This window comes from Lutjanus erythropterus, chromosome 10 (assembly GCF_056507025.1).
Source record: "Lutjanus erythropterus isolate fLutEry1 chromosome 10, fLutEry1.hap2, whole genome shotgun sequence".
In the NCBI taxonomy this organism is placed as follows: domain Eukaryota; kingdom Metazoa; phylum Chordata; class Actinopteri; order Lutjaniformes; family Lutjanidae; genus Lutjanus; species Lutjanus erythropterus.
The window spans coordinates 13,672,340-13,696,221 of record NC_139326.1 but is presented as its reverse complement, the minus strand read 5'-3'; the positions used below and the strand labels follow the sequence as shown (position 1 = coordinate 13,696,221).

General features: G+C 38.3%; 1 protein-coding gene across 2 annotated transcripts; it reads left to right on the top strand.

Annotated features, from left to right (window-relative positions):
- Positions 1-10,118: 10,118 nt before the first annotated feature.
- Positions 10,119-15,923, top strand: dmrt2a (doublesex and mab-3 related transcription factor 2a). Of its 2 annotated transcripts, none has more exons than XM_084728258.1 (4): positions 10,119-10,333; positions 11,089-11,504; positions 13,619-13,721; positions 14,544-15,923. In XM_084728258.1, exons 2-4 carry the CDS (start codon positions 11,133-11,135, stop codon positions 15,638-15,640), a joined length of 1,572 nt encoding a protein of 523 aa, XP_084584384.1. In that variant the 5' UTR covers positions 10,119-10,333; positions 11,089-11,132; the 3' UTR covers positions 15,641-15,923. The 2 variants fall into 2 exon arrangements, with proteins under 2 accessions (XP_084584384.1, XP_084584385.1); XM_084728259.1 differs by having other exon boundaries at positions 11,060-11,504.
- The last annotated feature ends 7,959 nt before the right edge of the window (positions 15,924-23,882 follow it).

Here is a 23,882-nt window from a genome sequence, read left to right as displayed (position 1 = left end):
GGTGGAAAAATACCTATCACAATTTTTCAGAGCAAAAATTGACATCTTCTATTGTATCTTCTGTCCAACCAACAGTCTAAAATTCAAAGACACTTCATTTACTATCAGAAGTGACAAAACCCCCCAGCAAATCCTCACATTTAGTGTCAAATGTCTGACATTTGGCAAATCAGATTAGTTGGCTAATTTTTTCAATCAGCTGATTGATCACTAATCATTGCAGCTTTACCCAGTTTAAACATAAAAATTCATTAATATCAGGATAAACCCAAACAAGTGTTGACAGAGCCCTATATGTCAGATTGTCGTTTCCATCAACTCTGCATAAAAGAAACATGTATGTATGTATGCTGCTGCAAGTATGAAAAAATCAACTTAAAATGTCAAAAGTAAAAGCAGCAGCAGATTAATATTACTGCTTAAAAATTGTTTGGGAGTTTATACAGCAATGTAATATTCTGTAAAATCATATGTTTGTACTGTTGCTTTTTAAAAATACATGGTTTTCACTGGACAGGAAGGGTATGAAACATTGTAATCTGAGAAGTAACTAGTAACTAAAGCGGTCAGATAAATTTCGAGCATAGTAAAGAGTACAATATTCGCCACTGAGATGTAATTGAGTACCTCAGATTTGTACTTGATTGAGTAAATGTACTTATTATACATGCCCCTGATGTTCAGTATTGATTGGTCCAATCTAGAAGAGTGTATTAGATAAAATCAATAGTATGGACACCAGTGTGCATCTTGGTTGAAACCTTGATTAAAGAAATTAACAGTGCAGAGAGACACAGGTTGATTTCTTTGACAGTCAGCAGCTCTGATCATAAAATCCTAAACTCCTGACAACACACTGTTGAAGACACACAGACACACAAAACTCTGCTGTGATCTGACCACAGATGACTTTTACTATTAAATGAGCAGCAGGGGGCTAATTTTATATTTAATACCAATTTTATACACAAAATATTTCAGCATGTGGATTCCTTTAGTGCACAGAAACAGAAAGGGCTGCATCTTTTATTTTGACAAAGCTAGACTATCAACATAGTTTACATTGTAAATGAATGTGTTTTTTTTTTTTTTTTTTTTTTTTACACAATCCTGCTGATTCATTAAACCAAGCTTCATCATTTTCCCCATTTACTGCTGCAAATGCCCAAGGTCTTGTGGCTTGTAGATATTAATTGTGTGGCTATTTAACTTCTTACCTAAAACACACATTTGTACCACCATTAAAATACAAAAACTGCAGTTTGAACTTACTGTTCACCTGTGTCAGGGACCGAGCATGAGGCAAAGAGGAGAACAGGAATTTGTTGAGAAAGAGGGTTTTTATTTACCCAAAAAAATGCCAAACAATATAAACCAGGAACTTAATAACTGGGCCTATAAAAAATGTCAACAGAATATGACTGTACTCAAAATAACAGCAACAAAACAAGGTCTTACCTGAACAAACTGACCTAACAAAATGAAACATGAGGGAACATATATACTGGCGTGGCCAAACCAACTAACACAAAAGGGGAAAACAAAATGGATATCCACTAAAACTAATACACAGGAAAAACTAACTAAACCCAAACCCCCCTCTAACATGGCTGGAGATGGTATGGCCTGATGAGCTGGCCACAGGATTTAACAGGATCCACACCTTGGCCACACCTTTTGCCTGTCCAGGAGGAAACCACCCCCACCAGCATGGTAACTGAAAAAAAAAAAGAAAAAAAGATTAATACAACAGAAAATTACTAAATTTAACCTTACAGTGTGGAAATGTGTGCACTCCATTTAAACAGTGTAAAGCTAAAGGAAAATAAAGAAATTATAACTCAAATAAACAGTAGTGTGGTCCTCAATTGTTTGGGGTGTGGCTGACTGCAAATTAAAGTCCACGCTCAAGCGCTGATGCCTCCGCCTACAACAGTTTCATACAACTGTGACTTTTTGTGTTCCCTACACCTGATTGAAACCATTGATTAATTATAAATCTTATTTGCAAGTGTCTCAGGAGTTTGAGAATTATGGTTCTATTGATACAGTAAATGAGAAAAGATTGCAAGAAAAGAGCTATTACCTTTATTACCTAATGGTATCCAACATAGTTATTCAAAAATATATCAAAGTCAATAATCAGTTCATGTACCTGTTATAGAGTGTTAACACAAGATTTGGTGCAAATCCGTCCACCCGTTCAAAAGTTATCGCGCAAACAAAAATCTGTGACGGACGGACGGACGCACGGACTCACGTACGGCCGGACATTGAACAAAGAAGTGAGGTGAGTGTGTGCGTGGTTTTACCCTCAACTGTCCATTTGTGTGGCCTTGGCCATCGCAACCTGCTTTAAATAATGATTCAGTCACTTTGCATCACAACATTATGAGACATTTTCTCAGTCGGTCAGTCAAATTCAAAGGCTGATTTTTATGCGTATGTGCGGAAGAAGTACTTCCATCTTTTGCTTAAGTAAAGTTATAAATACCACAATGTAGAAATACTCTGTTACATGTAAATTCCTGCAATCAAAATTATACTCGAATAAAAGTACAGTATAGAATAATTAGCATCACCATGTATTTAAAGTACCAAAAGTAAAAGTACTCATGCAGAATGGCCTATTTCAGAGTAATGTATATTATATTATTGGATTATAAATTATTGAAACATTACTACGACATGAACATTATCATAACTGCAACATGAAAGTACATTTTCATGTTGTAGCAGGTAAAGGTGTTGCTTATTTTAATAACTTTATATTGCTGAGGATCAGTAAAGTCTTATCTTAATCTAGAACACACCAGAATTTATTTGCTGATATTTTCCATTAGTAAACTGAATCTGCTAAGTAAGTAAGATATCAAAGTAATATAGTGGTGTAAAAAACTATTTGCCTCTGAATTATAGAGGAATAGAAGTACACACTCAGAGAACTGAAATATTCAAGTAAAGTAAAAGTGTGTGTCAGTGGAAAAGCACAATTTAAAAATAGTAAAATAAAGTGTAATTGTATGTGTAGTACTGTTACTATTTGGTTTGGCATTTCTTAATCTGTTCTCATGTTTCTTGGGGAATTTACAGTTTCAGACTCTCTTGGTCATCCTTTGGTTTAAACCTGTCACATGCTGCCACCTAGTGGTGAATTCTAGTTACATTGTGTTGATGTCACAAGTCAAATCTGTGTGATTGTGTCCAATCTCAAACAAAACCATAGTAAATTAAGTTATTAAAATAGCAAAATAAAGTATGCCTTCTTTTCAACGGAGCAAAATAGCCAAAGAAAAACAAACAAACAAACAAACAAACAAACAAACAAACAAACAAACAAAAACCCCTATAAAGATATCTCTATGACTATTATTATTTTATTTGGATAGGAACTGAGAAGCTGGGAAGGGAGAGTTATTTTTTATCAATGAGATAATTTATTTTATCACTGTTTATACTGTTTTCAAATCAGGCCAATGAACTGTTTCTTATTTACTTTCTAAGTACAATTTGTAAATAGTTTTACTTTCTGTTTTAAGGCTGTTTTCATCACAAATCAGACCTTAAGCAGGTAACACTGACCCTGTTTAGCTGCTCCAGTCTGCCGCCCAGTGGACAAAATTAGTATTTTTTACTATGACATTTTGGGGCCTACAGTCAGTATTCAGTACCACTGGGATTAATGTTGACACGGCATCATTTATTTCTAAAAAGTATTTTATTACATATATGTAACAGCAGCCTGTAAGATTTAATTAAATGAAGCAGAAATGTCATGAGGAGAAAATTGTCAATTTGAATGTAGGTATATAAGTATAACACATTTTGTATTGGTTTGACGAGAATTTTCATTTTATAAGATGTATTTGTTGCAGGTCTCACAATGATGTAATTAAATTAGAATAATTTGGGGATTTATAGGACAAAAACCTAAAGTAATTTGTTCCACTTATGATCCACGAGAAATGATTGGTGGTGTCTGTATCTGCAGAGACCCTGTTGTCATCCTGTATTTCCTTCTGTTTCTCATTATTTTGCTTCGACATCCTGGGTGATGTTTCTGAACAGCTCAGGTAAATCCTACTGATTCTACCCTTAAGTCAAGGTTACGTTTAGAAACTGGAATACGTTTACTCAAGTACTGTACATAAGTACAAAAAAAAAAAAAAAAAAAAAAAACTTAAATACAAATATCCAAAATTTTGCACCTTTTACTTCGCTACATTTGTCTGACAGCTTTAGTTAGACAGCTTGACATATTAACATTTTTGCATACACAACTTATGACATATGTGCTTCATAATAAATAAACTACTAGTAAAAAAAAAAAGCACAGCTGGTTGGTTAACTGATTGACAGAAAAGTAACTGTCATTAATTCATTAATCATCATTGGTAAATTTCATGGGTCCATCTTCACAAATGTGCCAATTTACTGCTTTTCATTTTGATTATTTAAACCATTTGGTTAAAAATAATTATGAGGTTTGGACTGTTGGTTATACAAAAGCAAACATTGTGAAAGTGAAATTTTGAGGTCAAACAAACAATTGAATTGATTACTCAAGACAACAATCAGCAGATTAATACATAGGGAAAATCTTCTACAAAACATCCTGTACCAAATAGTTAAAAATGTGCACAGCCTCAACAAACTACACCTGTAAAAGCCTGCTTTTATATTAATACATGAGTAATAATAATCAAATGATCAAACAGTAACAGTCACATTTTTCTGTATTTGGTACTTTTACTTTAGGTACATTTCTCTGATAATGCTTAAAAACTTTTACTTAGTAACATTTTCAGTGCAGGATTTTTACTTGTAACAGAGTATTTTTTTTTCAACAGTGTGGTATTTGCACTTTTACTTGAGTCAAACTTCCTCCAGCACAGTCCACAGCTGAAGGACACGTCCTCCTGTTTGTTGCACATTAGCCATGAGAGGTCGAGGTGTCAGACCCCTTCAGACAGAGACAAATGCCGTCCCGCCTGGTTTTGCATTCAGCCGCATGTGTTGTTGGTCCATCAGAGGCTAATTAACATAACAGGATCCCCAGTGATCCCACTCTGTTCTTCTGTCTATACACAGCTCCTGTTACACTTTACGGCCTGCACAGCGGGACACTTCCAACAAGATGCTGTTGTTTCAATCAACCCCAAAAGTAAACTGGACAGCGTGTGAGAAAGTGTCATTATGTGTCTGTGTCTTTCAGCAGGCTGCGCCCATTAAAAACACATCATCAGTTAAAGGCGGTGTATTGAGTCATTTCCATAGACACACACCCTAAATAAACATTAAGATAAAGAGCAAGTATAACTACATTTTAGACAGATATATCATTGTTTTAGAAATACAAACGGAAGGGTGTAGCCAGGCTGACAAAGCAAACTTCATAAAGCTGTTTTTAAAAGTTGCTTTAAAGGCATATGAAGCAACTTTTTTCCTAAAAACGATGTATAGACTTTTTTTTTAGAGACTCTGCCGTCTGCCTATATTTCTGTTTGTTCTCATTATTTTTTTGCTGTGCTCGGAACATTTTACCAACCCAAAATGTCAGTATTTGACAATCCTGGGAATGACTAATAAATCCTACTGAGTCTACCCTAAATCGTAGCAAAACATGACAACAAGATCGCTATAAATTCTCAAAATGTCGTGTTTAACGTAGTCACATTATTTACATCACCATGCCTGGGATCTTTTCCAGGATCTGTGCAAATTCTGAACAGATCCCCACACCCCTACCTTGAAATTTCTTCAGTAATGTCTGGAACCCCTTGAAAGAACTGTGTAAAAGATACCTGAACCCCAGCAAGTAAACACCTGGAATCTATTCAAGGATGGAAAGACTCATGCAACGACTCTTGAAACTCCTTCACTGACAGCTGAATCATTTCACTGATCCATGAAACACTGCAAAGATCCCAGAACTCCTTCTAAATTCCCTAATAGTCTCCTAGTAATGTCTGATAACTCCTCAAGGATTTATAGACCCCTGCAACTCCTTTAAAATATCTGGAATTCAAAGGGTTCTTGAAGCCTCCTCAAGAACCCCAAAAACTCTCCAAAAGATCTCCAAATCACTGCAACAATTCCTGGGATTCCTTCAATAATAACTGGAAACACCTCAAGGATTCCCTCACTCCTAAAGATGCAATGAATTTCTTTAGCAATGCCAGAAGTCCCTTCGGGGATTCCTGGAAGCTCTTTGGAATTCCCCTTTAATCCTGTTAAGACCAGAAACCGATTCATTTATGCCTGGAATTTATTCAAGGACCCAAGGGGAATCTGTTGAGGATTCCTGGATTCTAGAACTCTCAGGGGACCCTGGAAGTTTCAGGAAATTCCTAGCTGTCTGAGCCTAGAATCCCCTTAAGAATCCCTTTAAGAATCCCTGGATCTCCCTCAAGGATTCTGTAACATCTTCAAGGACCCTGGAAAGTTTAAAAGAGGTGTCAAGATGGTTGGAAAGATGTCTAGGCCTCTGAGATTCATTCAGTAATTAGTAGAATCCATTCAAGCATCCCTGGGAACTCCTCAAGGATTCCTGAACCTCCTGCAAAGGGCCCTGGAATCCCCTCAAAAGAATTTCCAGTGATCCCCTGTTGGAATCACTGGAAACTCTTCAAGGATCCAGGGCCCACTGACATACCACTGGAAGATTGTAAACGACCCCTGGAAATCCATTCAAGGACCTTGGAACCTTCTCAAGGACCCGTAGAACCACCTTAAATACTCACAGCCACCTTAAAGTCATCTTGAACCTCTTCCAGATTTTACATGACTCCCTGACATATCCTTTGAAGATCATAAAAGACCCCTGGAAACCCATTCAAGGCCCTTGGAACCTTCTCAAGGATCCGTAGAACCACCTTAAATACTCACAGCCACCTTAAATTCATCTTGAACCTCTTCCAGATTTTACATGACTCCCTGACATATCCCTTGAAGATAATAAAAGACCCCTGGAAACCCATTCAAGGACCTCGGAACCGTCTCAAGGACTTTTAAAACCAACTTAAAGCTTCATAGTCACCTTAAAATCACCTTGAACCTCTTCTAGATTCCACATGACTCTCTGACAATCCCCTGGAAGAAATAAGTTTGGAAAACTCGTTCAAGGGCCCCACGCTGCTGAGTCATAACGAGCCAGCGGACACAGACAACACTTTTCACCTGGAGGGTCCAGCTCTGCTCGGATCCTCCTGTCCCACCGTCCAGCCCGCTCTCGACATCAAAGCATTCCTGATGTGGAAACGGCAGCCCGGGGTGGCCGGTCGTAACCTTCGTAATAAATTAAGACGAAGTGGCAAATAAAGCTGCACCTGCAGGCCTGACGTCTTCACCTCCAACACATGGAGGAACAGTTAGGAGGCTGCACTGTCCTCATCTGGAGGAGCATGGAAAACACACAGGGGCGATTTTTAAAAGGCAGAAGTAATACTTTTCTATATGTAATTAAAGTCTAAAAGTCTGTTTTCTAGACGTCTTGAGCTAAAATAATGTACACAACTTAGATAAAAGTTAGAAGTGTCTTTTTTAACCAGCATCACTTACTTTTATTATCCCTCTTTATGTTTTATGTGTGAGACATATGATGCTTGTTTGTTAAATACTGTGCCCTGCCATGTACGTCTATAATGTATTTCTCATACACTTCAAAGAAGTTGAAAAAATAGACAGCTTAACTAAGCAAATTAGTTAAACTACAGTCTAATATAGCCTGTTAAAAAATTATCGAATAAAAGCAATGAAAAAAAAAAACAATCCAATAAACTATAAGTCCTTAGGTTTCATTATTTTCTTTATGGAGATACAATAATAAAAAAAAAGTCATTCAAGAAGACCTCACTTTGAATATTATAACGAACATTACTGGAGGCCATTAGATACAAAGACAAAACAAAACAAAACGATTGTAAGCTTACAGTAACTTAAATATAATCAAGATAGACCAAGATGTACTGTTCCCAGGATTAATATGTATGAATGAATTTTCATCGTCTTTGATATAAAAAGAAATATAAAGCATTATTAAGAAAATAAAAATTACTCATTCTTAAATGGTAAAATATCACAAAAGACTCAGTCACTAAAGCTTTAATATTAATCTAATGCCCATAGACAGCTGGCAGTTCACTATTAAATTAAGATTTTTAACGTCTATAACTAATGTCAATGCAAGCCGGATATTTACCCTTTAAAAAAATTTGAATATGCATATATCCTGCTTTAAACGTCGCTCTGTTCATTATTTTCACATTACAAGATGATCGGACAAAAGGTTAAAGACAACAGGGTATTTTCACGCTACACCAGCGTCTGTGGACGTCTGTATTGTCCTGTTGTCAGTTCCCATGGAAGTCACTTGGCACTGAGTAAATGCCGCGATGTCTCTTTTTCTTCTGTAAATCGGGCTTTCAGTCAGCAAGCTGCAAACAGAGAGCCAAATATAGAAAGCTGTCGACATTCTTGTTTTAAATTCAGGAGGCTTCGGTCACACCCTGCTATGCTGTGGTAAAAAAGAAAAGAAAAAGAAAAAAGGGTGAACTTTTGTTCTACAATAATCGAAATATGACACACACACACACACACACACACACACACACACACACACACACACACACACACTTACAAACTCGACTTTAATCTGACTTTTATTTAACTTTTTAATATTATTCTGAGAAAGTTAATTATAAGTAATAATGAAAATCTTGTGTTTTTATTCTGTTTGATCAAAATGTCCTCACGTGAAAATCTTCGGTCTCATATATCTTTTATTGGGTTTATTTTGAAATGTTAGTTTTAAAAATAGGATTTTGTGTATTAAGTATTAAAGAACAAGGTGATATGTAGGCTTAATAATCTATATAGGAATGAAAGGGCTAAAGTTTATTAAAATTGCAAGAAGTTCGAGTGAGATTAGGGCCATGGTTGGAAATAATTTTAAGAAGGGAAGTGTTGAAATTTGGGATCAGTCAAAGGTTAGGTATATTTTAGGTTGGGTTTTACTTTATCTGTTGTTGTAGGACTCTGCATGCTGACATGGTGTTTTTTTTCTTCAGGTCTGATTGTTGTGAAAACAGTGAAATCATCCTCAGTTACTTCTGGCGCTGGGACAGACTGTAACAACCTGCAGGACACATTTATCACCTGTTTACCTGCCCTGTGGCAGGTCAGTTAAAACTGTGATCTGTGTAAATACACCTACTGGCAGAGATCCAACACTCTAATGTGCATATTGTCACTGTAATATCCTAAAAGGAATTTACAATTTCCCTCAGATATATAATGAGCTTGCTATTTTTTCCTCCAAATTTGGTATGACTAATCCCCAATAACAGACCAGTTTTCAAAGGATTTGCACTACATTTTTTTTTTTTTTTTTTTTTTTTTAAATCTGTGGCTTTAAAGAGTTTTTTTTTTTTTTTTTAGATTTTCAATAATTCTGAATTAATTCCAGGTTGACTAATGAACTAAATAATAATATGCTTCTGAAAACTAATTTGAAAAGGGTAGTATATGCTTTCCCCCCCTTCAGTTGAAAGATTAGTTGTGGCATATAATTTGGCTGACAGTTTGAGAAGGCCAGCCTTTGGCCTGTCCTACCATACATCTTTAGAGCTATGTAAGTCAACTGTGAGATTTTAAGGTATGGATTCCTTGCTTTGACATATGATATTATTAGTCATTTTAATTTAACATTTCTTTTAACTTTGATTATATAGCTGGCAGTCTATTGATTACAGGTGGTTTGTCACCTGTTTGTCATATAGGCTTTCTTGAGTGTTATATAGGCTAATAATTTATAGTTTATAAACTGTCTGGTTGTTCAGAATTAAGCTAAAATAGCAAATTTAATAACAAAAGAAAACAAAATAAGGGGAAAATTCCTCTCTTTTAACAAATAATTTTTTTCTGTAGTTTCTTCACGGTATAATAGGGTTGAATTACAGAAAAATTAAAGTAATCTATTTGCTGTTTACCGTTACTAGGCGAACTCCACTGCCCCGCCCGCATAACTGCTCGCAATCTTAGTGGTGGGCGCTTGTTTAGAAGCAGCCAATCAGAGGGCAGAGAGCGCAGACTGAAGCGGTTCATAGGAGTGGCGCTCCGCGTCTCTGCCTCACAGGAAAGTTGGGTCTGTTCAGAGCGTGACACACATTCATCCACTCAATTAACAGCTAATTACAAGCCTGTTCTGGATTCTGGACCGCGTGTGTGTGTGTGTGCATGTGTGATTCATCACAGTCCAAACGACGTGAACACCACGTTCACTTTCCACACTGCTGTCAAACCCCGGACAAGACCGCTGAATCAACTGCTGGAGGTGAGCCGCTCAAGTCTTCTCTGGTGTTTTTTGTTAATTTACAGGAGAGTAAGAGAAGTGTTGGGGAGATTTTTTTTTCGTAAATAAACTATTCGCTACTATGCGCTACTAAACTCTGCGAGGTGACGCCAAAACGCTGCATGAAATAACCAATTAAATACCAACAACTCAGCCCGAGTATAGGTGAAATTTTTGCGCACATACAGGAACGATGACCACAGTGGTACTATAAGCTGATGTAAAAGGGTAAATGTCATCATAATGGGCTTTTTTTTTCTGCTATTCATTTTATATAATAGATTTTCATATTTGTCGTCTAATTTTTGCCTGTGATTTGTTGACTACAAAATAAGCTCATTATCTTCTTACATATATAAATCTATATATATATACTAAATATTAGAAATCTGTCTTTAGTAGAGTACTTTTTTCTGCTGACCACTTGACTTTAAGGAAGATTTTTCCTGTTTCTGTTTTTTTCACTTTTACAACCGTGTGTTGTATAATAAATAAACGGCCTTAAGCCTTAATACCATGGTATTTTATTTAGAGTACAGTTTGCAGATTAATAAATGAAAATTAGGCATGTATCGTTTTCTCCTAAACTGGTTTGTTTAGTTTTTATTTTGGCTTTTATTTTGGAGATATTCAATGAAATGGCTCACTGTTTGGACTGTTGTTTATGTTGAGTGATTATTTAAATACTATATCAACGGTCGTCCACAGGTCTAAAAATAATTCATATTTGTCTCCAGACATAAACTGGGTGTGAGGACAGCCGGCGAGGACTCGGACAGACATGTCAGACAGCGCCGGTTGCGAGTTTGAAATCGACGTGGAGGGCCTGGAGACGGAGAGCGACGACCTGGCGGACTCCTCCAGCCGGCCCGGCTCGGCCCCGCTCGGCCCCGCCGCCTCCGAGGACGACGCGGACGGCAGCAAGGGCGACGACAAGCCGGGCCCCAGCGGCCTGTGTCCGGGGGACCAGAGGAAGCTGAGCCGAACACCGAAATGCGCCCGCTGCCGCAACCACGGCGTGGTGTCCTGCCTGAAGGGACACAAGCGCTTCTGCCGCTGGAGGGACTGCCAGTGCGCCAACTGCCTGCTGGTGGTGGAGAGACAGCGGGTGATGGCGGCGCAGGTGGCCCTGAGGAGGCAGCAAGCCACGGAGGTGAGCCCGGAGAGTGTGTGTGGGTGTAGGTGTGTGTGTTTGTATGTGTGTGTGTACGCAGGTGAATTTGTGCGTCCATGACCTGCTGCCTTCATAAACTGTGATGCGTTCAATTTCTTTTATTTAACAAAACCTCAAATCCAGTTAAGTGTACTCAAATTTGAGTACACTTAACTGTCCTTGAAAGCAGCTGTAAGGATTTCAGACATGTTGATCTTGGTTCTCATGAATCTGCTTTATTTATTTTGTAAATCCAGTGGCTCAGTCGCTGCTATTTATACACACTGTACCACGTGTCTAACGCCTCCTAACGCTACTAGAGAGTAAAATCCATGTTAAAATGTAAAGTTGTCGTTAAAACATAGCAACAGAGGACTAAAATAGATATACGTTAAACACACACCATCATCAAATGGCATGACAGTATAGGCCCATTGTCATTATTGCATACATATGCGTAAACGTGTAGTATTTCTAACAGCACTTGGTGTGTTTGGCAGTTCTTCTGGTTTCCCTGTTTCACAATCACTCTTGGCCAGTGAACTGTGGTAAAATATGATTTAATTTAAGGTCGCTCCTCAAAAAATCATTCCCTGAAAATAATCTTCATAATACACCAATTCTTCACATTCCAGTCAAACTTATTTTTAATTTCTTTTTAAAATTTATTTGAGCTGCAGTGCAACATCAACGGCACATTTTGTGACAATAGTAGGCCCAGAAAGGGAAACACTTTTTCTGATAAATGAGCAGAAAAACAATTCCTGTCTCAAAAACTGGCATCTGTAGGCAAACGATGAAACAAAGAAATCAAAGAGCCTGAGTGTATTGCAGTGATTTGTCGCTGATATCATTTATGAGTCGAGTGCACATAAATTATCAAACACTAAACACAACTGTGAAGGTCTCCATGAGACATGTAGCATTTCTTCAAACATCACAACCAGTACTTTATTTTTTTTTAAAATTTCACTCTGTTAAATGACATTTGTTTTTGAATGCCTTTCATTATTTTTCTCTCTTCTTTTTGGCTACATCGAAGTCACTGTAATGATTTGTCAACGTCAAGCAAGTGGCACTAAAAAAAAATAATGCTGTTTTATTTTTCCACCCAAAATTAAACTTCCAATTTTGTCAGCAGGGTTTCGTTTAGTTAGAACTATAATTTTGGGCATGTAGTGGATGAGATTAAGGTCCAGGGTTTGGCAGTGGATGTATTTATTTAATGTGTACTACTTATAAATCTCGTTGTTTGAATGCACATGGATCTCAATCAGTGGTTCTCAAAGTGGCCTCTCAGGTTCTCTGAGGGCTTCTTAATGTTGTCTCAGCTAATAAACATTTATTATTCAGTAAAAATGAAAGCTTATATACACAGCTTAATTAGAAAATGTGCAACGTGTAAAAAGAAATGTTCATATCGTCTTCTTGTTGTCTTACTCTTTTTGCAACTTGAAATGAAACTGTACTAATTTGGGGACTGTAATCATATTATGTGCATTTTTACTGCGGTGACATTCAAATATTTAAGAATGTCTGTGGAAAAATAAAAATAATGAACCGTGTCATCTATGGTATTTTAAAGATGGCACCAGATGGACATTTTCTGTTTGACTGTAGTGTGTGCAGGGTGTGTTAGCTACTGCGTGTGTTTGTTTCTTGGCTTGTTAAGCTAAATGTATTTTTATACACAGTCCTGTGAAAATATTGCAGGCTCAAGTAATGCAGTCAGGTTTAGTTGCAAGACTGTTGAAAATTTATTGTCACTTTTATCCTTTCAGTATCTTTAGCAATTGAATGCAACTGTAAGAAAAACAGAATTATTATTATATTATATTATATATATATATATATATATATATATATATATATATATATATATATATATATATATATATATATATATATATATATGTATGTATGTATGTATATATATATATATATATATATATATATATATATATATATATATATATGTATATATATATGTATTATATAATTATATTATCCAAACACACGTGACTTTAGCTGTGACAAATCAGGTTTTTTAAAAGGGTCATGAAAAACCCCCTGAAAGCACATCTTTACTCATTTTTGTTTTCTCAATTTATCAGGATAAAAAAGGAATATCTGGGAAACAAATTCCAGCAGAGAGGAGGACGATATATCAGCGACATATTCGGCCGTCCACCATGCTCGCCAAAAGCATCTTGGAAGGTAACGCGGCAGCAGATCTGACAAAAAGAAACACATTTTATGTCTTTGCATTAGATGCTTCTGCTCTTTTTTGTTTCTCTTGGCTCAGCCTCTGCCTCTGTTTAACTCTGATACAACCTCTGTTTCTCCTGTAGCTTGACTTACATTTCTCTTTTTCCATTAACAACACGAAAACGCTGATAAGGACTTGTTTACATCTGTAAGCAGCAACTTGATGAACTTTTTTGGCATGTAATAAGTTCACTAATTAAGATCTACAGCACTGTCACAACATCCAAATATGTACAGCTGCAACAATTAGCCGATTAATTGATTAGTTATCATCTGTTAATTAATCATCAGTTATTCTAAAAATCGATTAATCATTTTGAGTCATTAAAAAAAAAAAACAAGGTACAAATTCTCTGATTTCAGCTTCTCAAATGTGAATATTTTCTGGTTTATTTACTCCTCGCTGAATGTCTTTGGGTTGTGGACAAAACAAGACATTTGAGGACGTCACCTTGGGCGTTGTGAAGCTGTGATCAACATTTTTCACCACTTTCTGACATTTTCTGTATCAAACAACTAATCGATTAATTTTGAAAATGATCAGCAGATTAAGTGATAATAAAAATAATTGTTAGTTGCACCCTGCAAAGATGATTTGATTATTGACCATGATTTATATTTAAAGTGAAACTTCTCCTTTGTTGTGGTTTTGCATGTTTTCCAGTGTTGTGAACATTTCTGCATGCATGCTTGACATCTGCTGCAATCTATCACACACACATTGACTTTTATAAACACATTTGAATTAAATGAGGGTTCTTTTGATGACAGGATACCGTCCGGTGCAGGCTGATCCATTCCTGACGGCCAACCCGTCCCTGCCCCCGCCGCTGAGCGATCGCATGAGGAAAAGACGGGCCTTCGCCGACAAGGAGCTTGAAACCATCATGCTGGAGCGGGAGTATAAAGAGCGAGAGCTGATGGAAAACAACCAGGCAGCCACGGCTTCGCTCCTCTTCCCTAACAACATGGTCCACCACACAGCCGCAGAGTACAACTACAAGACGGCCTACTCGCCGGCGGCTCAAGTCGAGCCGCAGCCCAAGGACCTGTGCAACTTCCTGGGCCCTAACTGCCTGGATCTGTCCATGCAGTACCCTGCCGGCTCTGCCAACGTTGAGCTCATCTCCTCCAACGTCAGTGTGGCCACCACCTACCGCCACTACCCACTGCAGCCATCACGAGGCGGCTTCATGATGTGGCCCCGCGGTGCAGCCAACCTGGGTGATGCTCTGCTCTACCAGCAGTGTCTGTTCAACGCCACAGCAGTGCAGAACATGAAGCCGGGTGCTGTGTGGGAGCCCAAGCTGATGCCTGCTGAGAGCCAGCCGCCAGAGCAGGAGGCTGCAGCCGCTCTCGCTGCCAAACTGGAGGGATCCCGAGCGGCTGCGCTGCAGGACTCGTCAGACCCTCAACGGGCTGATCCCAAACCTCCCGGTGTCACCCAGGGGGGGCAGAGGGAGTGCTCAGCCTTCTCTCCACTTAGGAGGGGCTTCGGACAATCCTTCCCCAACAACTCTCATTCCCAGAACTCCAGCCAAGTCCTGAACAAGCTGAGCAAGGACGGTGCTAAGCTCTCCATGAAACTCAACTCCTTTCACTCCCTCATCCAGCACTCGCTGGGTGAAAAAAGCAGCGGGCCGGAGCTCAGGGCTCCGTACTGCAAAGAGCTCTTAGAGGAGGCGGCCCGCAAGTTCAGGGAGGGCTCCGCCAAGGACATTCAGGCCGTGAAAATCACCGACAGGTACGCCAAAGACTTTCTGTCCAAACCTGTGGGGACCAAGATGGCGCCCAGTGAGTCTTTGTCCTTCTCTGTGGAGGCCATACTGAAGAGACCCACACCTGCCATGAGTCGAGCATTCCATTAATTTCCATCTATTCTTGCACTATAAGCGTCAGGTTTGTCTCAGTTAGACGGCATCTCCAGTCGTGGTTTTGGGGTCAAACAAAATCTTAAACACACAGGCACTGCATCAGAAATTAGACCAGCTAGAAATTATTATTTTTTTGTCCCAATGTAATATTTATGTACAGTATATTATATTTTACTTGTGCATGTTTAATAACTTTATTGTGTAGAGTATTTAAACATTATCCCAATGTTTTCCTCATGTCAATAAACTTTATAAGACTGAACTCTTTCCATAAAAAGTCTTGTATTTCATTTTATGCCCAAGTTATGACACGTTTAACTGTGAACAGGTTTTTGTTTAGGTCAGAAGTTAGTCTGCACCCGCTTATACATCACAATGGTTTTTACATTTATTCTTAGCAAAGCAGTTCACACCAAACTGGGGATATTAGACTATTAAAAATTAGTTGTTTCAAATCAGACTAATCTTGCACCTACAAATATCACCAGATAGAGAACAGTTTATTATATTACTATATATTCATTTATCTCTGAGTTTTGTAAGAACAAATGTTTTTTTTATGGTAAATTGATAATTAAATGAGTTTGTTTTTGTATTTTTGAGATTCTGTTTAGCAAGATAGAGGATAAATTAAGCATCATTTGTTGACAGGATCTTATTTTGAAATCTTGAATTGTGACACATTATGTAAGATTTTCAAAATAAGGTCAAATATTCAGTTTGCATGTGTGTTGTTGGAAAAAAAAATCCCACAAAAGCTGACACGTTTAACTCCTGTTGCTCATTAGGAAATTCTGAAAAAAAAAACAAAACAAAAAAAAAACAGAAACACAACAATCATAGATTATTGCACACAAAACTAAATTTAGATTACAAAATAAAGGTCAAAGGTCAAATTGATTTTCTATTTTTGTTTTGGGGCTCAGTTTACTGTAGCTATATGTTAAAACTTGAAATATTTTATATAAAAAATATAGGAGACGTCTTTGTAAATTTGGTTATAATATTCAAAATAAGAGCTGCTCTGAAACACACTTTACAGACTCGGATCTTTATTTTCTTCTTATTGGGACATTAAATTAAGTTAGAATATTTTTATGTAACGCTCAATAAAACATAGATGTTCCTCATAAATTTGACAGCAAATATTTAACTTTCTGTAACTAAAGAACCCAAACCTATAAACTCACCCTCAGAGAGTCATTAAAGGAATATTGTTGTTTTGATATTGTGTATTTGCATAAACACCAATCACACAAACTTCACACATAAATGGAGTGTGGATGTGACAGAGTGGATGTGGACTAACTGTGTTCTCCAGGGATTGAAACATGATATTGGCCTCATAAATCTGTGGGCAGCATCATCTCATCTGTTCAACATGCATTTCTCCACTCATTCCTTTCCAGTTACGGGCTCTCAGTGTGTGTGTGTGTGTGTGTGTGGACGCTGAAAGACAGCTCCAAACATGGGTTTCACATGAGCTGCAGAACACTGATCCGTGCAATAATGAACAAGACAAGAGGTTAAAAAAAATCACTAATCTCTTCTTTCTGGCACCAACCTTTCATTTCATTGGCATGAATCTGCAGCCAAACCGCTCGACTCTTTGACAAAAGCTCAATTTTCTTGTCACTTTATTTTTTTGTCTTCGTTCTTTAAATCCACTGAGAAATCTCATGTCAGGCGGGGGATTGTGGATGTGTGATTGTTTCAAAGAGTCCTGTTGTTACTGCTGTAATTGGATTTGGCCTGATGATGACATTTTGTGTCACCAGCATGAGCTGACATCATCTTAAGTGGCCTGTGGTATCAAATTTTTTACAGCGTGTGTGTGTGTGTGAGAGAGAGGGAGAGAGAAAGAGAAGAAAATGTGCAATTATAGTTGGTTTAATATCAGACCAGAAATGACAGAGAAGAAAAATACTTGTCAGCTTAATATGAGGAGTTTAACATTTTATTTATTGTGTGTTTTTTTTTTTTTTTTCATATTTTCCACTGATTTGACTTTTTCCTGAACTACATAGTAGGCATGTTTAAAAATGTGTATTTCTGGAACATGCACTGAATAACTTTCTTGTGGAGAGAGTTAGGTGAAAACATTGATTTCACTCTTAGTTGCATTTTCTAGCATTGACATTTCAGGCAGTTCACACTATTACTAGTGTGCACACTGTAAATAGCTTAACATTTATGCCTACATTTACTGTTTGTTCCCTGAGTCTTCAATACAAGATCTGCAGCCCCTAGGGGGTCCATAGAATCACTGCAGGGGGGTCTCCAATTTATTGTTTGTTTATTTATTTATTTATTTTTTTTGTATTTCTGAAAATACACATTAACATAAGTCTAGCACATTATTAGCAAAGATCATTCTGCCCTTTCTAAACAACAAAATACAACGAATAAAAAACACCCCAAACGATTTAAGGCAGATGCTATTTGCACTTGAGGTTGAATAGCTATTTCTTTGTGTAGCCTAGCATGGCAGAGGCAAGCACCCAGGAGGCCGTAGCCAACAATGCTATTTGCAACCAGGGTGTGAATAACCAATGGGACTATTTACACCTGCATGCCAGAGAAAAAACATGATCTTTTCCTAAACCTACTCAGGTAGTTTAGAAAACTGAAAATAATAATTTAAAAACTGTGAAGAATAAGTCAATTAAAATGTAGTTAACACTGAATTCTAAAACTTCTACTCCCCAAGTACAGGACTTAAACCCTTCTTTCCTTTGGGAGAATCCTGTGCCTAACCAATTTTCCCACTAAAGTCATACATTCATAGCAAATTTGCTATTTATAACAAGATGAAGGATGTCAGGTGTTACTGAACTTCAGTAAAAAACAGTGTGTCATAAAAGAATCTAAATGCATCGACCACGGCACATGCAATGCATCACCTGAACTCAACCATGAAACATTCAAGGGTTTTATTAAGTAAGTGTAAAATGTACTGTGCAAAATGAATAAAACATTGAACTACATACATAAGGTGCAGAAAGCAAGTTTAAACTCTAAACAAAATGTGAAGAGAAGGTTTCACAGGGTGTGGTATTTCAGTGCACATCTGCCAGTGGCTTTGGCAAACATCTGCATGCTGGACTTGAACATCTGACTGAAGGCCTCTGTCTCTCTCCCTCGCTTTCGCTGTGCCATCCGTGCCTTCAGTCGGTCTCCCAGCCACGCAGCTTCTCAGGCTTTGGTATTTGTGTCTGAAGCAGCTCTGCAAAGTGCCTGTCGATCTGTTGGTAGATCTCCTTCACCTCATGATTCGTCTGACTGACATTCCTCTTTCCTGCAAGGAGATGTAGCATATTGTCAAACCATGCTCGATTTTCTGTTTTCAACCATACACATGCTACTACTGCAACTACTATTAGACATTAACTTACTCCAGGGCCTGGATCTGTTTAAGCTCAGCGTACAGGCATATGCTAAGATAGATGGAAACCCTCCAATTTTACTGAAGTCTGCAGAGGAGCTGAGCAGCGCCGAGGTGGCAGAGACGGGACAGAGCCAGACAGCAGATGCTCATATGAAGGGTTGGCACAGCCGACATCCTCTTCCTCAGATGTCGTTATATGGCCGCTGCTGAAGGCTGGCTCCTCTTGCAAATCAACAACTGACAACACGATAAATATAGATTAGATTCTGGCATTGAAAGCACAGCACCCTTTTGCTACCTAGTTAATGCACTGACAATAGAGTTTGCTGCATACTAATGATATAACACTGTAGCATTGATTTATCTGACAGAAAATAAACAGTGTAAGGAAATTCTGCCTATAGTTATAGCATTAACTTCCAAATGAGACAATCAACCAACTTGTTAGTGAGAAAACTTTAGGCTGTGTTAATGTACAGTAGCATTTGTCAGCTTGGTAATGTACAAGGCTGTACACATGTTAGTAGTTGGTACTCAACCAAACCATTTATTAAGACACAACTTTCTTGTACTTTTTTTCTTTGCTTTTCTGACATGCGGTTGAACTTTGCTGCCTATAGCCTTGGAGGCTGTTTAAACAGTGTTCACACAATTATCAAAAAAACTGGACTTTGAGGTCAAATGTACTTTCGCACATGTGCAGTAGATAACCGTCTGCAGAGGCCTCACAGACTAGTACACAAATGAGTCTGTGTGCTCCATGCGTACACCCTTTAATGACAGAATTTACATCAAACAGACCCTAGTGGACCCTCCCGCACTTGCGGACAAAGGAATAATTTCAGCTTAAGTAACATAGACTGTCTACCAGTGGTGGAAGAAGTATTCAGATTTACTTAAGTAAAAGTGACAATAGCAGAGTGTAAAAATACTCTGTTAAAGGTAAAAGTCCTGCGTTCAACAACTTTCTTGATTAAAAGCACATAAATATTCACATCAAAATATACTTAATGTAATAAAGGTAAATGTATTATATGTAGAGTGGCCCCTTTCAGAGTGTGAAATTATGGAGCCTTCAAGGTAATTAAAGACAACATACTGTTTTATCTTACACCTAATCTATAACAATACACCGTAATTAAATAAATTGTTGTTTTGTATGTTAAATAAAAAGTAATTTGAAACTAAAGCAGCTAGTGTAAAGTGTAGTGAGTACAAGTATAAAATGAAAGAAAAGTATCTCAAAAGTACATGTATTTTCCACCACTGCTGCCCACATGTTATTATTGGAAAGGTGGAAATTATTATTCCTTCCCCAACCCATCTTAAACATTTACTGCCCTGAAGTATCAAACTTTGAGATATAACAAGAGCACAAAGAGGACATTGTTTTGTCTGTGACTTAATGTGTGTGTGCATGAATACATCTTATTGTGTGTGAGAATGTGTGTGTGCGTCCATGCACGGGCGCTGTGACAGCAGTTGGCTGCTGTGCAGAAGGTGACAGTGTTTGTCTGCACTAACCGCCACTGATAAGTATCTGCTGAAGTCCTTACGCTCTCATTCCCAAAGTGTGAGATTTAACATGTCAGCAGACTGAACTGGGTTTGTTGACTCACCACCTCCCCCTCCCATCCTCCCCCGTCCTCCTTCTCCTCTTATCAGCAGTTGTAGTTCACACAGTAGCATTTTGTTTGGGGGTACGCAGGTGTCATTTACCATTTAGAGACTTCAATGACTTTCCTTCATGCTGTGATGTTGGGAAAGGAAAAACAAAAAACACACACATGCACGCACACACCCACACGGTCTGGGAATTTTCTCTTTCGTGGCTCCTGTTTCAAGGTTCAATTTGTCTGCTTACACAGACTAATGTGATGGTGTTAAATGTCACGAAGATGTCCCATTTCGTACAAATTCAAGATTGGCAGGAAAACCCAGAGCTTTATTGTCATACACACAGAGGACAGAAAAAAACCCAAAACAAGGACAGCGTAGGCTTTCACCAAGACCAATAGTTATGTTAGCCCACAATAACCTTTAAAGCTATTTAATATGTAAAATATTCTCATACTTAAAATGCTAGACATATGTTTGTTGAGTTGTGTACTTACCTTATACCAAATTTTTACAACAATGGTCAAACACAGATGCAACAGTTTTATTATATTCTGTCCTGTTATGAAGGCATGTAAACAGCAAAGTCACACACTCAAAGAAGAGAAAAAGAAGCTGTGGCTACTATAGCAGAAATCCAACAGAAGTGTCACATGAACAAAAACAGCTTATATGATAATATAATACAGAATAATTTGTTTCCTTAAATTGAAAGCATGTCATGAAGCTGAAAGAGTCATCTGTTATGTCATTTTGTCAGTTATTTAAGTTTTAATGCAAAGTTGACATTGTTTGAGATGTCTTGGTGATGACAATTTGACATTACCAAACTTAAAGAAACTTTTTAGTTTTACGTTCTTAACATTACATTATACTGTCATATGTGGTTGGTTTTGGCACTGGCAGTCATGAGACCATATAATTTGTGTCAAGACTGTTGTCCTTGACCTAAAGTAAAGTGGTATTAAAATTGTAAGGCCAGTAACAGTGATTTACAGAGTTGCCTTATGGATAGATAGCAGTTAGGTAGTTTACTTGTTGCTAAAGTAGGCTAGCCACAATCTGCTGTGAACTGTAGTTAGCTTAGCTACCTGTACAGCCAATCATCCTAGTAAGCTAGCTGTCTCAGCCCCAGGGTGCTAGAAGCCAAAGCCAGCAAGAAAACCACCTCGGTGCTGTATTCCCTGTCATCAAAGTGGCCACCGTCACTAGTCCAACTCAGCTAAGCCCACATTGCTAGCATGGCAGCATTGGAATGGGATGATCGGTACTGCGCTCGTGCAAATCTCAACAGACATGAGAATTAGGTGAAATGTCTCATTTGTAAGCTACTTTAATAATCAAAAAAAATGATGGAAAAAAATGTGTTTAATTCAGAATGTTATTAAGACTTTTTAAAAACAGACTACAAGAAAAGAGTCGATCCTCAGTTGTACTTTGTGTTGTATAGGGCTAATTAGCAAATATTAGCATGCTAACGCGCTAAACTAAGACCATGAGTATGATAAACAATAAGCCTGCCATACATCAAGATGATAGCATTATCACTGTGAACACATTAGCATGCCAACATTCGCATTTAGCTCAAAATCTTCTGTACCACCAAGTAAAGCCTCACAGAACTGCTAGCATGGCTGTAGAGTCCTAGTCTTGTTAATACATGTATGCAGAGACCTATCAGCCTGGACGATAGTTCAATAGTCAATCATATGTATCAGTTTCTTGGAACAGTCCAAGAAAATGAAAATAAAATGGTGTGATTAGCAAGCAGATGAAATATGTAGTGTGGACTTCCCCTGCGATGATACAACAGCTCCATTCTTCTCCTGCCCATATAACACTTGGCTGCCCTGCCAGTGACTGTGTGGCTGGTTTATTGCTTTATCACTGCCCGAGTCACCTCAGCCTGTAACACACACACACACAGACACACACACACACACAGACACACACACACACACACACACACACACACACACACACCTAGGAACCCTCTTCCAGGTGTTGAAGCAAGCCATCCATCCCACTGTTGCTGTTGTCACGCCAGTAACTCCGAGCCCATCTGATACGCTACAATCCTTTGCACATTAAGAATCTATTAAGCACCTCAAACTCAAACACACATTCACAGAAAAATCACACGCCAGGTTATTTTGACTCTAGAAATAAATGGCACATGCTGTATTTTGCATTGGCGATCAGCGGGCGTGAAGAAAAGGGTAGGATCCCTATTCATTGTCAGCCGTGTTGTTTCTCTCGGCCTCTACCAGCAGCAGGGTGACGAACACCGGCTGGCTCATGCATTCCTTCCCAGCACCTTGTAATCCAATAAGAAATGTGTAGCACTGCAGCTTTTTGACAAGTAGCTCCCACTTAATTACCATGTTGTTGGGGTTGACAGGCCTGGGGGCCGATAGGGGCAAAAGGCTGGTGGTTTGAGGCTGAAGGAGGTCTGCAAATAACCTAAAAACACACACACACATACACGCAATTGAAATCTATTAACTGGAATTATACATGTAGTTGTTTGAGCATTTCTTGGTCTCACTGTGGAGGCGGAAAATTATCTCGTGGGCTGACTGTAACCTTTAGCTAACCTGAAAATCTGAAAGTACAAAGTAGAGAGATAACAGCAAGGTGGGTTTTGTTGTTCAGACATGCGGAAAATGATCTAGACAATTTGATACAGGTGGCAGCTCTGCGGATGAAGGCAACATGAAAAAGACATTTTCACAGGCTGGTTTATGCAAAAAAAAAAAAAGCACCATAAGTGTCCTGTTGGATGCCCGTATGGCAGACAAAACATGATCAAGTGTCCTCTTTGGTGGCCCAAAATGCAACAAAAGGTGATGAACGTCTCCTCCAGGCTCCTACCTGTGTGCTTTCCAAACAGAGGTGTAGCAGTTACACTTTAGATCTGAATCACAAAATAACCTACTACCACGGTTTGGAACTGTTTCACCATAAATGCATCGCGACTTTCTGCAGTGCCGCTGTTTTTTTTTGGCCCTCAGACTTTCTGAGTCTGCCACTGCTGTGAGGCCACAGTTGAAATTGCAGTTCATGTGACACCCACTGACTCAGCCATACACTTTGGTTCGTCATGGTATCAGAATATGATCCAGTAGGTCCAATAAACAGACAGAGTCTGCTATAACCCTATCAAGCAGTCCAATCCCAAGCAGCAACTCCTCCAGTGTTCACGTCCTTTCCTTCGCCGTCAAGCCAACT

What these genes read in the sequence shown, in the direction of transcription:
- dmrt2a (XM_084728258.1), top strand. Translation starts at nt 11,133, where the DNA reads ATGTCAGACAGCGCCGGTTGCGAGTTTGAAATCGACGTGGAGGGCCTG. An exon ending in GGAGGCAGCAAGCCACGGAG is followed by an intron (nt 11,505 to 13,618) that starts GTGAGCCCGGAG and finishes TCAATTTATCAG; the next exon opens with GATAAAAAAGGAATATCTGG. An exon ending in CGCCAAAAGCATCTTGGAAG is followed by an intron (nt 13,722 to 14,543) that starts GTAACGCGGCAG and finishes TTTTGATGACAG; the next exon opens with GATACCGTCCGGTGCAGGCT.